The 13,395-nt window shown below is 48.9% G+C and overlaps 1 protein-coding gene across 1 annotated transcript; it reads left to right on the top strand.

Moving 5' to 3' along the window:
* Nucleotides 1–21: 21 nt before the first annotated feature.
* HDAC3 (histone deacetylase 3) lies at nt 22–12,946 on the top strand. Its single transcript, XM_075766262.1, has 15 exons — nt 22–162; nt 433–515; nt 4,735–4,877; nt 6,233–6,314; nt 6,716–6,772; nt 6,868–6,923; nt 8,870–9,003; nt 9,279–9,359; nt 9,448–9,521; nt 9,765–9,829; nt 10,200–10,289; nt 10,406–10,464; nt 10,892–10,971; nt 11,272–11,429; nt 11,713–12,946. The coding sequence occupies exons 1-15, from the start codon at nt 108–110 to the stop codon at nt 11,780–11,782; spliced, it is 1,287 nt and encodes a 428-aa protein (XP_075622377.1). The 5' UTR covers nt 22–107; the 3' UTR covers nt 11,783–12,946.
* Nucleotides 12,947–13,395: the final 449 nt, after the last annotated feature.

The following is a 13,395-nucleotide window of genomic DNA, read 5'->3' as shown; positions in this document are numbered from 1 at the left end:
GTGGTGCCCGTCGCTCGCTGCCGGCGGCGCTCAGGCAGGCGTGTGCTGCCGGCGCCGTCGCGGTGTTATGACGTAAGCGCGCAACGGCGGGTCCCGCACTCTCCGCCATGGCGAAGACCGTGGCCTATTTCTACGACCCGGACGTGGGCAACTTCCACTACGGTGCGGGCGGGGGCGGGCGGCGGCGCCGGGGGAGAACCGGGGCGGCGGCGGCGGCGGAGGGGATGGGGCGGGGGCGGGGCCGGTCCCGGCTCCAGGCAGGGGGATGGCCCAGCCCGGCCCTGACTCGCCGGGGCCTCCCGGGGCCGCTCCCCTCACCGCGTCCCGGGGCCGAGCCGGCCGGGGGGGCTGGCGGGTCCCGGTCACGGCCCCGGCGGTGGGGGGCGGCTGGTGTGTGCCCCCCGGTGACTCCCCTCGCCGTTTCCCTTCCAGGAGCGGGGCACCCCATGAAGCCTCATCGCCTGGCGCTGACCCACAGCCTGGTCCTGCACTACGGGCTCTACAAGAAGATGATCGTAAGCGGTTCTTCTCCTGGGGTGCAACCGGGGAAGGCCCCCGCCCCCGAGGCGGTGGGGGATGCGGGGGCTGGGGGGGGGGGGCGGTTTGGGCTTTGACATACACGAAAGGCGCTGGGGACCTGTGCACTGTCCTGCTGACTCCGGTCACGGCCTCCGTGTTAAGGCTTAGCCCATGTTGGTAGGTTCTTCACAGCTTCCTCGGGCCTTCTCCCCCTTTCCTGAGCCCCCACCGGACCACCCAGAGCTGATTCAAACCTGAAGGGAAAGGCGCCATTCTTGGCTGTCAGCATCTTCTTCAGGCTGTCCCCGGAGCTGCAGCAGTGCTGCTGGGCACCACGCCTGAATTTTCTGCGTCTGTAGCCCCTCCTAGGAAGGACCCAGTGACTGCTGTGAACCAGGTGATCGTAGAATAGTAAAGCTGGAAAAAAAAAAAAAAAACAAACAGAAGTCTTAAGAGGCTTGCTGATTCACCTTGAGGCCTTAACGGGGTTCACTAATCCCCTCTCATATGTGATAAATGATTGTCCAGCCTGCTCGTCAAAGTCTCTGCTCCCCAGCCAGCTCAAACAACTTAGTTCAGTGTGCTCTGGTTGTTACTGTTAGAAGGATTTTTCTCTTCCTGAAATGTAGCCTGGGTAAACCTGGTAAAACACAGTCAGCATGTAGCGATACTCAAAAAAGAAAACTTAAATCTTCATCTTTCAAGAAATGAACTAGTTTGGGGATGATGGAGTATCACTGTGAATGTGTGGTACCCCTCTTCTGAAGTATTTTATTTCGCTTGGTGCAAGTGGGATTGAACTGTGCTCCTTTCCCTGGAATCCTTGTTCGCTTTTTCTGCCTGTTCTTGCAGCACAGGGCAAGTGAAAATCTCTCAGGAGTACAGGGCGTGTTAGTTACTGCCTCGCGATACAAGATCAAGGCAGGAATGGTAAAAGTCTTCTACCATTCTGCCCCATTTGAGATGCCTTTAGCCCATTTTGACGTGCAGAAGATGCCATCTGCAGCCACTGATCATTTTGGGGCAACTTGCTTTGTCTCCTGTTGGTTTTTCACGCTTTCAGTGCGGTGGGATTGCTTCCGAGCTGTTTCAGGCCGTTGGGTGATTTAATTGCTGGGTTACTGGAGCGGTTCCAGGTCGTGCTGTCTGATCCAGGGGCCTGGGGTAGCTGCTGCCTGTTGTCCCCACAGCCTGTGACCTGTCTGATGTGCCCTGGGGAAAGGCCCCTACCCAGAATGTTGTAAATAACTCTGTAGCCTACAGCTCCAGGCACTTCTGGTTCTATGTACAAATCTGTACGTATTTATACACATACGTATAGGGACATACGTGCATGTGTGGTGTCTTTTCATGGGAATTACCTCATGAAAAGAGGTGACGAGCACTTCTGTCACAGGCATTGTTGTGCATAGCAAACGGGGAGGTGAAAGAAGGGCCAAACCATCGTTGCTCTGATCTGTGAGGGATGTTTTGATGTTCCCTCGTCCTTCCTCTTTCTGCTCATGCGTCCCATGTGCCTTCCTCACCCTTCTGCAATCGGGCTCTGCCAGCCAGCCGCTTCCCCTGTTACTCATGAGCCTGAACTGGGTGACCCCGGAGGTTACTCGAAGGCAAGTGCTCTCAAAATGATTGTAGAACTCCATCGTAGATTGTTGCTTGCAATTGTAGAGGATTGCAATAGAGTCATAGCCGGGTTTGCTTGGAGGCTGTGGAGAAGAAAGCGTGATCAGCTTGTCTCAGTGATGTGTTTTCACATCTGCAGCATGCTTTAGGGATAAATCGTGAACCATTGGGAAAACACAGTGATCATGCAGAGCTGTCGGACAAGAAACTTGCAAATTCCAGTCCCTCTCCAGCTAGACCAGACACTTCTCCAGACTCTGACTAGCTTCCCAGGTTCCCTCATCCCCACCATGAGACATTAAGCAAAGCTAAAACCAATTTTGACTGTGCCCTCAAAGACCTGACTAAATATTTAGTTGTTGTGATACAAAAAAAAAAAAAAAAAGGTCTGTCCTTAAAGGGCACTTCTCAAGCAAAGTTGTATCATGGTGAGCACAATACAGCAGGATTAGACCGGTGGGTTTAATTCTGGCATGTTTACCATGTTTTTTTCCACCGTGGGCAGCACAAGGTGCAAAATCCTTGTAGGCATGATAGCTATACAGTTTTCTGCTTTTTTATTTTTTAGGGCAAAGCCTAAACAGCCAAACCAATAGAAGTGGGGCAGAGGGAAAAGCCAGATCTCAGCTGTTTTGTGCCTGCCCATCCATGCTGTACAGCTTTGTCGTTATCTCTAGCAGTGCACAAGTGCCCTGCATTTGGCGTGGGCTTAAGTTCTTCCACTGCCAACACATCTCCCTGCGTGGCGAGAGACCTGTGGATTGAGCGAAAGCAAATAGAAAATAAGCTGTGCCAGAACTAAAGTGCAATCTCAATTTTTAAAGGAAGGTGCTAAAATGAACCAGTGGAACAGTTTCTTGATGCACTATGTAAAATTGATTTGGTATGTTTAAACATTAGAAAATCTTCCCAATGTAATTAGTATGATTAGTATAAAATAGCATCCAGCTGCGGTGACCTGCTGCTGTGCTCACAGGGGGATGCAGCTGGAGTACGATCGGGGCACGTGGAATCTTTGCAGAATTTACCTTTCAGATTTTTACTGTAAACGTATGAACTTCTGTGAATAACTTCCCTAGAGTCGGGATTTTTCCTGCAGAAACAGCAAAAAGCATATTCTGATGTAACACTTCTAAATGTCAGATCCGCGTCTGAATGAGGCAGTAGGCAGAGCTGTACGCTGTGCCGTATTTTTAGTCTCAAAACTCTTTTTTGGGAGTTATATTTTCCACGTGATGCCCTCGTCAAGCTGAAAACTGCAGAGGAAACTTCATCCTGAACAGTCAGTGACTGGCAAAGTGATGAGCAAATAAACACGGGGGGATTATAGATCAGTTGTAGCTGTGAAAGGTCCTGTTAACTTTGTGTTGTGGTTACATCATTATCCGCCCTCTCTGCCTCCTCCAAATAAAAGGCTGCTCTCCTGTCAAGCTGGGTTCGCCTCTCCATGCCTTTCCCAGCTTATCTGTGGCTGTGGTGCGCAAGAACGTGGCGAAGCAAAGCTCAGCATTGCTGAAAGAGGGAGGTTTATCCTGCTGCTCGCCTTCCCCATTCCTCTGTGGCATGTTCCTGCTGCGTCCAGGTGCTGTCGGGTCCCTCTGTGAACCGATGCAACCTGATAAGTCGGCAAAGCCAGGAGAGTTTTCTGTGGAGTTAGCGAAACGTGGATAAACGCTGTACCCCGTGCAGATCAAAGCAGGAAAGGAGGTGATGGGTTTGTTAGGGTATATTGTGTCTCTGAAAATTAACGTGTTTCCTGCTTAGCCCAGGAAACAGGCGCATTGGTGCGGTTGCCCTGATAAATTTTCCCTTTGGAGACAAGCTTGTGCATCTTTCTTTTTTTTTCTCATGTTCCACTTTTTCTATAAAGTGCTTTAATTAAGAGAAATTGTGAAACACAATCTCATTGATTTCAGCACAACTCTAATTTCCCCTTGTCAGGTACGTGATGTTAATTTTTAACTTTCTGTATATCAAGGGATGTGCGTTCGGTGCCAAACTGGCAAGCCTGTATTGTCACAAGATCTTTCATTTGAATCCATCCAGTTTCCTAACCGTTTTTTGCTGGCTCTCCAAAGGAAACAAAGCTTACATAACTCTTCTGTCTGCCTGTGAGCTTTCTCCAAATAATTTTTGAGCCTATGACAGGCAAATCTGACAGAGGGACTTGAAACAGCCCCTATATCGAGGTCTTAAAACTGTGTGGAAACTGGTGACTGATAAGGGAATAGTGCCCCCCTGAGAATAAAAAGCTGTAGTTTGAACTCAACTTGTTGGTTCCACCGGCTTGCCCAAGAAGAGGGGGTGTGCAGTGGGGGAAGGAAGGCATCAGAGTGTGTGGCAAGAGCTGCAGTTATTAGGAGAGGCAGGAGACGGGTTTATGGCTGAAAGAGAAAAATTGGTAGGAAAGCGGGTTTCATGGAGCGGCTTGTTGAATTTAAATGAACAGGAATGTCAGGAACCCAATGGATTGGAACATCTCTTTTGAAATAAATACCTCGCACCAGTTGCTTGTCGATTAGCTTGAAATTTCTTACAGCCAAAGCAAACACACGTTTGGATGGGAAATAATCTTGCCTTTCTCCCTTGAAGGTTTTCAAACCATACCAGGCATCCCAGCACGACATGTGCCGATTCCACTCTGAGGACTACATAGACTTCCTGCAGAGAGTGAGCCCCAACAACATGCAAGGATTCACCAAGAGCCTCAACGCCTTCAACGTGGGTGATGACTGGTGAGTGCCGTGTGCCTCCTGCGAACCTGCAGGTGCTCCTGCATCACTCCTGTCCAGAGAATGTCCCATGTCTCTCTGAGAATGGCCCATCTCTTACTTGTTTTTAACCGGAATGAGGAGCATGTCCCTGCTGCATATATGAAACTACTGGAACCTCCTTGATTCCTTTCCCTACTCTTTCGATCTTGCAATCCTCTTTTTTAGATCTATCTTTAAGCTTTAAGCTTGCTGGGTTAGAGACTGTATCTCTACTTGTACTTGCAGAGCCTCCAGTTCTTCTTGAACATGCTAACTATTTTTTTTTAAATAATTGCATGTCATTTTAGCTACCTTAATATGTACATGTTAAATTCAAGATGGCGTTTGAGAGCCTGATTTTCAGGTAGAACTAAGGAAATATTCATGATTCTGTACAAAACTACGTGAGATCTTGTTGAGAATATTCAATTCCAGTCTTTAACCCTTGTGAGAGATGAAACTTGAAAGAAATATGTGGAAGGGCTCCGTGGGTGACTGAGGAAATAACAATGGGCATTGTCTGGTTGAGGAGTATGAGGGCTGACAGAGAGTAAGATTGTTCTTATGTATTCTGTGGAGGGGAAAGCTGTAAGTACTAGCATGGGAGGAGTTATGATTGCTAGAGAACAGTGTTATCCCAAGAAAATACTGGTATAGCCTGGGTTTTAACATTTAAGCTGAGAATCAGAAGACTGTCCTCTAACCTTGCTGCTCTGATGATCAGAAATGATCTTATCAGAAATGAAAGGGGAAATAAAACCCCACAGTCTCTAAGGCATTGCTTGTCCACGAATGAGATGCGTGACACGATGCCAGTGAGCTGGTGACACGGGCTCCGCATCCTGTGTTCCTGTACTCCCCCGGTGCCTGGGCTGGCTCTGCGTGGTGGGATGGACCAGAGCTTAGTGCTGTCTTAAGAGCAGTGTTCATCTCCGGTCGCAGTTTATCCTGGCACTTGGGAGCAGGGTGTGGGCAGGAGCTTCCAGATAGTGCAGGAGCAGACCTGTCCTCCCCTCTCCTGATGGGTTGTCTCGCATCATGTCCTAGCTCTGGGCACAGGGCAGCTGGGGAGTGTTTTCAGGACTAACCTGGAAGATTTGGTAAAAATTATCAAATTCATGGAGTTTCCCATTGTGTTTGCAGTCAGATTACTTGCCTGCTGGCACACGGTGTGTTGTAAGCAGGGTCAGAGTGATCCCAAATTAACTCTTTCCCAGAGAATGAGGTTTGATCTTGCTCAGGTAATGTCACTGGGCAGTTTTATTCCTGACTTTACTGTGGAGAAATGGGGAGGAATGAGAAGTTGTTCTGTGTTTGAGTCATGTTTTCTTTTTCAGCCCAGTGTTTCCAGGCCTCTTTGAATTTTGCTCCCGCTATACTGGGGCCTCCCTACAGGGAGCAACACAGCTGAACAACAAGGTAATTGAGCCGATGTGCTCATCTTTTGACACGCAGGCATAAGCCAACTGCTTTTCAGTTTAAGGAGAGACCTGAGAAAGGTCTAATGAGTGTAAAGAACAAGTGTGGAAACAAACTGTATGTGCCAGGTGCTCTGCCTGCTGCTGGGAGCAGTGGGAAGGGGGGGCAGAGAGGATCTTTTCCAGTCTAACAGGGAATGTAGAGTGCAGGAGTAATCTGGTCTGGACAAGATGTAACCAAAACTTGGGCTAATGACCGAGATGGAGCTTTGGAAAGGCCTGTGTGGGGAAGGAAAGGCCAGAAGGGTGTTTGTGGGCCACAGGGCTGCGCAGGTTGACATGGGTGCAAGGTGGTTGTTACCACATCGTCACCTTTAACTAACTTTATCTTTCCTTTCTTAGATCTGTGATATTGCAATAAACTGGGCAGGAGGCCTGCATCATGCCAAAAAGTTTGAGGTAATGAGGCAAATCTGCATATTTCTCTGTCTTTTTGACACCCAGACTCTATGTTGATCCCGTTCTAATGCTATTTGGTTTTCTCTGTCTTGCAGGCTTCTGGGTTCTGTTACGTTAACGACATAGTTATCGGCATCCTGGAGCTGCTCAAGTAAGGATGTGGGGCAAGTGTGGTACTTTCCTGGCTGGCATGTGGTTTCCCTTTGCTGCTCTGCTCTTCTCTCTCGCTGTTCTCCTCATCGTTTGTCTTTCTAGAGTCAAGGAAGGCCAAGAACTTGATTTTTGTCCTGGCCTCTTCTTTAGGCACAAGAAGGGGGATCTCGAATTGGAATATGTGCCTCCAGTTTTGTTGCATGCATCTTAAGGGGTGAAGAAAAGTTCTTCAATTCCATTTCTCATCCATCTGTGAAATGCTCATTTCAGGGTCTCCGGAGTCTCAGGGGTTTTGCCACAGTGAGCCTTTTGTAGGTAAATGCAAATTACAGCTCACTGGAGACAGTTAAATGGCTTGAATCTTTCTTGATTTGCTTGAGTGGCTTAAGAACAGGACTTGAGCAACACATGGGTGATCAAAGGACACTTGCTTTGAGTAGAAAAGTCAGCTTTTTTTTTTTCTTTTTAGAAAATGAAAAATAAATTCAGAATGAGAAGAAGAGTTACAGAAATACCTTCCATTTCTTGGATTAATCTGTAATTTATTTAATTTGTTTTGTACTCTCAAGTGCCCTCCTTTGTCACTGAATCTGAGACAAGATGTTATGGAATTAAAAAAGTCTTGGGGTTGACCAGGCAATAGTTACATGACTGGTGGCAAGCTTACCCACGCTGTCAGATTTACGGGATGTCCTGGGGTTTCTGGTACCTCTGTCCTCTCTGCCAGTCTTTCCTGCGCTGTGTTTGGAACCTCAGGTCTTCCCTGTGTGTCTCTGCACACCCATTTTCTAGTCTCACCTGAGTCCCATATGCCAGAGGCTTCAAACACAGCCCAGTAACCCCTCATGGGAGATTATAATATGTCCCTGTTCTTTTATTCCCACTTTTCAGGAATCATTTCTGCAGCAGGCGACTGCATACTTGAGTTTGCTTCCCACCATGGAGTACTGTGGTGCCTCTACTCTTAGAAGGTCCCTTTCTCCCTTGGGCTGTCTGTATGCATCCCCTTTTTTCTCCTTGCTGTCATTTGTCTACGGGATGAATAATCTGGGCTGTCTTAAATAGTTGATGTCTCTCTTGGGAGACTGAGGCAAGGTTCTGGTCTGCTAATCACCTCAAAGCTGTGGTTCCAAGGCAGATGGCACAAACCACATGCTCCTCCGTTTTGATGTTGTTTTGTGTTGTCAGGTCCCTCCCCAGTTCCCAAGGGCTTTGGCATGATTGCCAGATCCCCCATTCTTTGGGGTGTGACCAGTATTTCCTTGTAAAAAACTGGAGAAGTTCTCTCCAGCTGAGCAGGCAGCTCTGGAGCTGGCAGGCAGGGATGGCTTAGGGCCACGTCTCCAGAGCTCGACAGCGCGTCAGCTTTGACCATTACCCCAATGTATTTACTTGGGACGATCCGCCCTTCCTCACCCTCTGTCTCTGTGACCCTGCAGGCTGCTTCTCCAGTAAATTTAGTCCAGCCTGGTGTTCTTGGTGCTGGCTGGGACACAGTGCCGCCAGTAGTCTGGCACGTGGAGGAAGTAAGTGTTCCTACCTCCTCCTTGGCTAGCTTACCTTTCATTTCCCGATATGATTAAAAATTGTTGGAGCTCTTAAATATTAACTTTGTTGTTTGTAGAGGAAACAAAACCCCACAACTTTCTAACACCTGATTAAAACAGGTTCTCTTCATCATGTGCTTTCCAAGTCATTTCTGGCCCCATCTGAAAACCTTTTATTCTAATATCTATTTCCAAGTGCATCAGAAGAAAATGTCTTAGTGGTGGGGTGTGTTTTTATACAAATGTCCCATATCAAAACCATTTGATGTGACTTCCTTTGGCAAGTAGATGTTGGTGGTGGTTTTCGGAGCTCTCGGGGATACTGAGGCACATGGGGAATCGTGAGGTTGGCTGCGGTGCAGACTCTGATGCTGTTTTTTCCTCCTGTATTCAATAGATATCACCCACGTGTTCTGTATATTGATATCGATATCCATCATGGAGACGGTGTGCAGGAGGCTTTCTACTTGACGGACCGTGTCATGACAGTGTCATTTCATAAATATGGGAACTATTTCTTTCCTGGTACAGGTATGTATTTTCCCTTACAGTGTGAACATGGCCTCGCTTTAGAATCCTTTGAAAGCTCTGCTGGAGAATAAAAGTGTAAAGTCACAAAATTAAAGCTGCAGCGAGAAATAGTGGAAGAAAGGGCATGGAAAAGCAATTAAAGAGGAACGGAAGTATAGTGATTTCTAAGAGAGAGAGATCCCAGCTAGGTTCAGAGAGCTAAACCCAGAGCAGCTCTGGCCTTTCCACACCCTGAAGTCTCAGAGCTGTTGTGACTCCTGTCTTTCCCTGACCAGGTGACATGTATGAAGTTGGCGCAGAGAGCGGTCGTTACTACTGTCTCAACGTGCCTCTACGAGATGGCATTGACGACCAAAGTAGGTGTTCCCCGCCGTTTCCCCTTCCCCAGGCGTTTGCTGGTCCCTCTACTCCAGAGCTGTGACAAACCTACCGTTCTCTCCACAGGTTATAAACACCTCTTCCAGCCAGTCATTAACCAGGTGGTAGATTACTATCAGCCCACCTGCATAGTATTGCAGGTAAGAGACCAAGCCTCTGTGCCTGCGTCCGTCCCTTTCGGAGGCTGTGGGCTGGAAGGGGCTGTTATCGATGTGTTACCTTCTATCCCTACCAGGGATTCGGGGTTGCTGTGTCCTAGCTGAGCTTCCGTTTGTACCCTCTGATGAATGAGGGTGGCCAAGGGGTGGGGATGTTGATGTGTGCCTGGAAAGCAATGCCTCCATAGCCAAAATTCAGTTGTTCTTTTTTTCCTCTCCCCGCAGTGCGGTGCTGATTCTCTGGGTTGTGACCGTTTGGGTTGTTTTAACCTCAGTATAAGAGGACATGGGTGAGTACAGTGGGGCAGGGGCAGAGCAGTTAGTTGAAAGGCCGTCCTTTAGTCCGAAGGGCTCAGAGTCCTCTGCTGTGAGGTTTGAGCTTTGGCCTTCCAGTAGCACTGGCAGCTTTTTGGGTGTGTTTTTTTAACTCTCGTGTGATGGGAGGGTGTCTCAGAATGAGGCTTTGTACAAGGCACTGCAGAGCGGTGGTTCACAGCATAGCACGTGGTTCAGGCTCCCTGGGTGGAAGCCCTGAACTCCAGGTGTATCGCACCAGCTGTGGTGGTGGTTGAGTGCACAGTGGTGTTTCTGACACGTGAGCGTGCGCTGCAGCTAACAGCTCTGGCATTATTTTTTTGTTTGTTTGTCTGGGGTTTCTAGGGAGTGTGTGGAGTACGTAAAGAGCTTCAACATCCCCTTGCTGGTGCTGGGAGGAGGTGGTTACACAGTCCGCAATGTGGCACGATGCTGGTGAGTCTCTTCTCTACTTGTTGAAGGTCACTGGGTAAGCAGTTGCTGTGGGCTTTGTCCCCGCGTGCACCATGTAGCTTTTTCTGGATTGAGCTCATCTCATTCCATGTTTTCAGGACTTATGAAACGTCATTGCTCGTAGATGAAGCAATCAGCGAAGAGCTCCCATACAGTGGTGAGTTGGAGTTCCTGTTTTTTCCCTCATTAGCTGAGCTAACATATTTGTTATATCAACTGAAGAATTAACGCTTCTGTTCTGCGTTGATCTCAGATAAGACCAGGGCCAAAGTGACAGCACTTTCTGATCATAGAGATGGCTGTAGTCATCTCCTACCACCCACTTGCAGGCTTTGCTGGGCAGACACACCCTTACTGTGTTCATGTGTCGTTTAATCTAGATCTCTTCCTATTCAGTGACCTGAGCGTTACTTTTGTGCGCTCTGTTTTGTATAACCCCTCGTGGTTGCAGAGCTGTAAATCACTGTGCTTTGTAGGGTCTGGTCACCCTGAGCACGGTGGGAGAGTGAGCTCTGCGCTCTGCAGGCAGTGCAGGCTGGCTGCCTTGCCTCCATGCTGTAACTCTCTTGCTCTTTCCATCACAGAGTACTTTGAATACTTCGCTCCAGACTTCACCCTTCATCCTGACGTCAGTACGAGGATTGAAAATCAAAACTCCAGGCAGGTGAGTGCTTCCAGCCTTATTGCAATATCAGCTATGATGGGAAAACAAGCAGAACCTTTCCTCTGGGACATCAAAGTCTCGTAGGGTTTGAGAACCTTGCTGGGTTGTCTTACTGCTTTCTGTGTGCTTGAGTATCAATGATGGAATTAACTCTTCCACCTCCTCTGCTCTGAGGAGCTTTTTGAGCTTTTTGCACAAATTTGTTTCTCATGGCCACCACATAGATGATGCAGGCAAGTAGCAGTGCTAACAGTTGTGGCTCTGTGCAGACTGCCAGATCTCTCTATTGTTTCTGTGTAGTACTTGGATCAGATCAGGCAGACGATATTTGAGAACCTGAAAATGCTGAACCATGCTCCCAGCGTGCAGATCCATGACGTCCCTTCCGACTTGCTCAGCTATGATCGCACAGATGAGCCTGATCCAGAGGAAAGAGGATCTGAGGAAAACTACAGCAGGTACCAGGTCTTGTTTTGGAGAAACGGACGTCCCTTACTGTCCCTGCTGGGCTGGGCGGATGATATCCAGGAGCCCATCTGTTTCCTAGAGCCGATACTAAGTCACTTCTGAGTCTCTGGTTTCACCCAGGGAGCCCCTCCCTAGAAATGTGTGGTCTCCTCACGTCACGTTTCATGGGGTGTCTGGGTGCAGGGCATCTTCAGCAGTGTGACCTAGGTATCCTTCTCTGGCCCCGGGGGTGTCAAGCTCTCCTCGCTGACAATGTTTGTCTTTTCCCTCCAGGCCTGAAGCTGCCAACGAGTTTTATGATGGTGACCATGATAACGACAAAGAGAGTGATGTTGAGATCTGAGAGCTTTGGTGTGGGGCTCAGGACTGTGGGGGGTCCCACATTGGACATGGGTGCTTGGAGCAGATAACTGGGCCACGTAGGAGCCGGTTAGCCCTCCCTTCCTCTTTGATCACATGCAGTGGCAGCAGAAACACCACCACTACGGGCTTCTGCCAACTGGAGAGGCCGTGAGCAGTGAAATGTATTCCTTACTTTCCACCACGTGTCACAGTTCCAGCTGTCACTGCTCTGGGAAATGGAAATTTAAGTTAACATTCGAACCTGTGCTGCGTACTGGCCGGTGGCCGTGCGACTGCCTTCGGAGCCTGACCCGGTCACCTCCCGTAACTCCTGTGTGGGCCTCTGCCAGCGAGGTGGGAGCTGGAGCGGTTGTGCCTATGATCTCTGCCTCTCTTCAGCAGCAAAATCCTGCTCTCCCCAGCCCTGCACTCAGGTACCCAGTCGACTGTCCTCTGAAGCCTGCACGGAGAGTTGCTTCCTGATGTCCCTTCTAACCATCTGATGCTCCACAGCTCAAGGAAAACTAGTCGAGAAGACAAAGCCAGGTGTGGGATAGGGATCAGAAGTGTTCCTGGAGCAGGGAGCAGCTTGATGGAGTGGGATGGAAGAATGTATGCAGAGCATAGTCGTGTTCGTTCACCCCCATACTCCGTTTTGTGTTCCCAAATGAGTACTGCAACACTTTGCCAAGTTGGACCTAATTTCCCTGTTTTCTTTATTCTCCGAGAGGCTAAAATCACTGTGGAACAGAGGTTTGGCTGCCAAGGTCAGTACATAGTGTCTCTTGCACTTCTAATGTAGCTTCCAGCTGTGTTTTCCAAGTTCACTCATGGCCCTTCTGTGTGTGAGCAAGAGATCTGGGCTGCTGGCATGGGGTGGAAACCGTTCCCTCTTGACTGTACCCAGGAGATGTTGCTCTGCTCGTGGGTGAGGGAAGCTGCTTCCTCCAAGTCCTGTCACCTTGCCCTCACACAGCAGAGATTTCTTTTGGCCGTCCCTCAAATCCCAAACTTTGCTGCTCCTTCTCCCGAGTCATCACCTGGTACCTGTCGTGGTTTGGAGTGTACCGTCCGGGGCAGCGGAGGGGGTTAGCCTCTGTACTGTTCTGTTTGTTTACTGACGTCTTTAAACATTAAATGAAGAGGCAGTATTTTTCTTACCTGACTTGTTGTTTGTCTGTTTAATGCTCTCACTTTTTTTGATTCCCGCCCTCCCAAGGATTGGGAATGCATATAGCCCCCTGGCAGGGCAGCCTGACTGGAGGGAGGGCATTCAGCTCATCAGAGCGCGTGCTGGTCAGCATTGGCATGCGATGAGAGCGCCCTGAATTCCCTTAAAGAGGACCAGCAGGCTCGTGGATGCTCCTGCTCGTGCCTCTGAGTCAGAGGCCTCGGTTTTTTTGCAGAAAGCTACAGAGTGGATTCCAGAAACCTTTCCTGTACTCGCCTTAAATAATGTGGTTTCTTTGAGTTGCAGTTTCCCCAAGAGTCTACTCTCTGCAGTCTCACAGCCCTTCTTGGTGACTGGTGTAACTACACCCTGAAGCAGGCAGGATGTCGGTGTTCACTCACACTAAGAGCCCAGAGAAATAAGTTACGGTAGAATTAAACTAG

The sequence above is a fragment of the Balearica regulorum genome, chromosome 14, assembly GCF_011004875.1.
Source record: "Balearica regulorum gibbericeps isolate bBalReg1 chromosome 14, bBalReg1.pri, whole genome shotgun sequence".
NCBI lineage: Eukaryota > Metazoa > Chordata > Aves > Gruiformes > Gruidae > Balearica > Balearica regulorum.
Note: the sequence above shows the minus strand (reverse complement) of the source record. Positions and strands in the feature narration are given on the sequence as shown.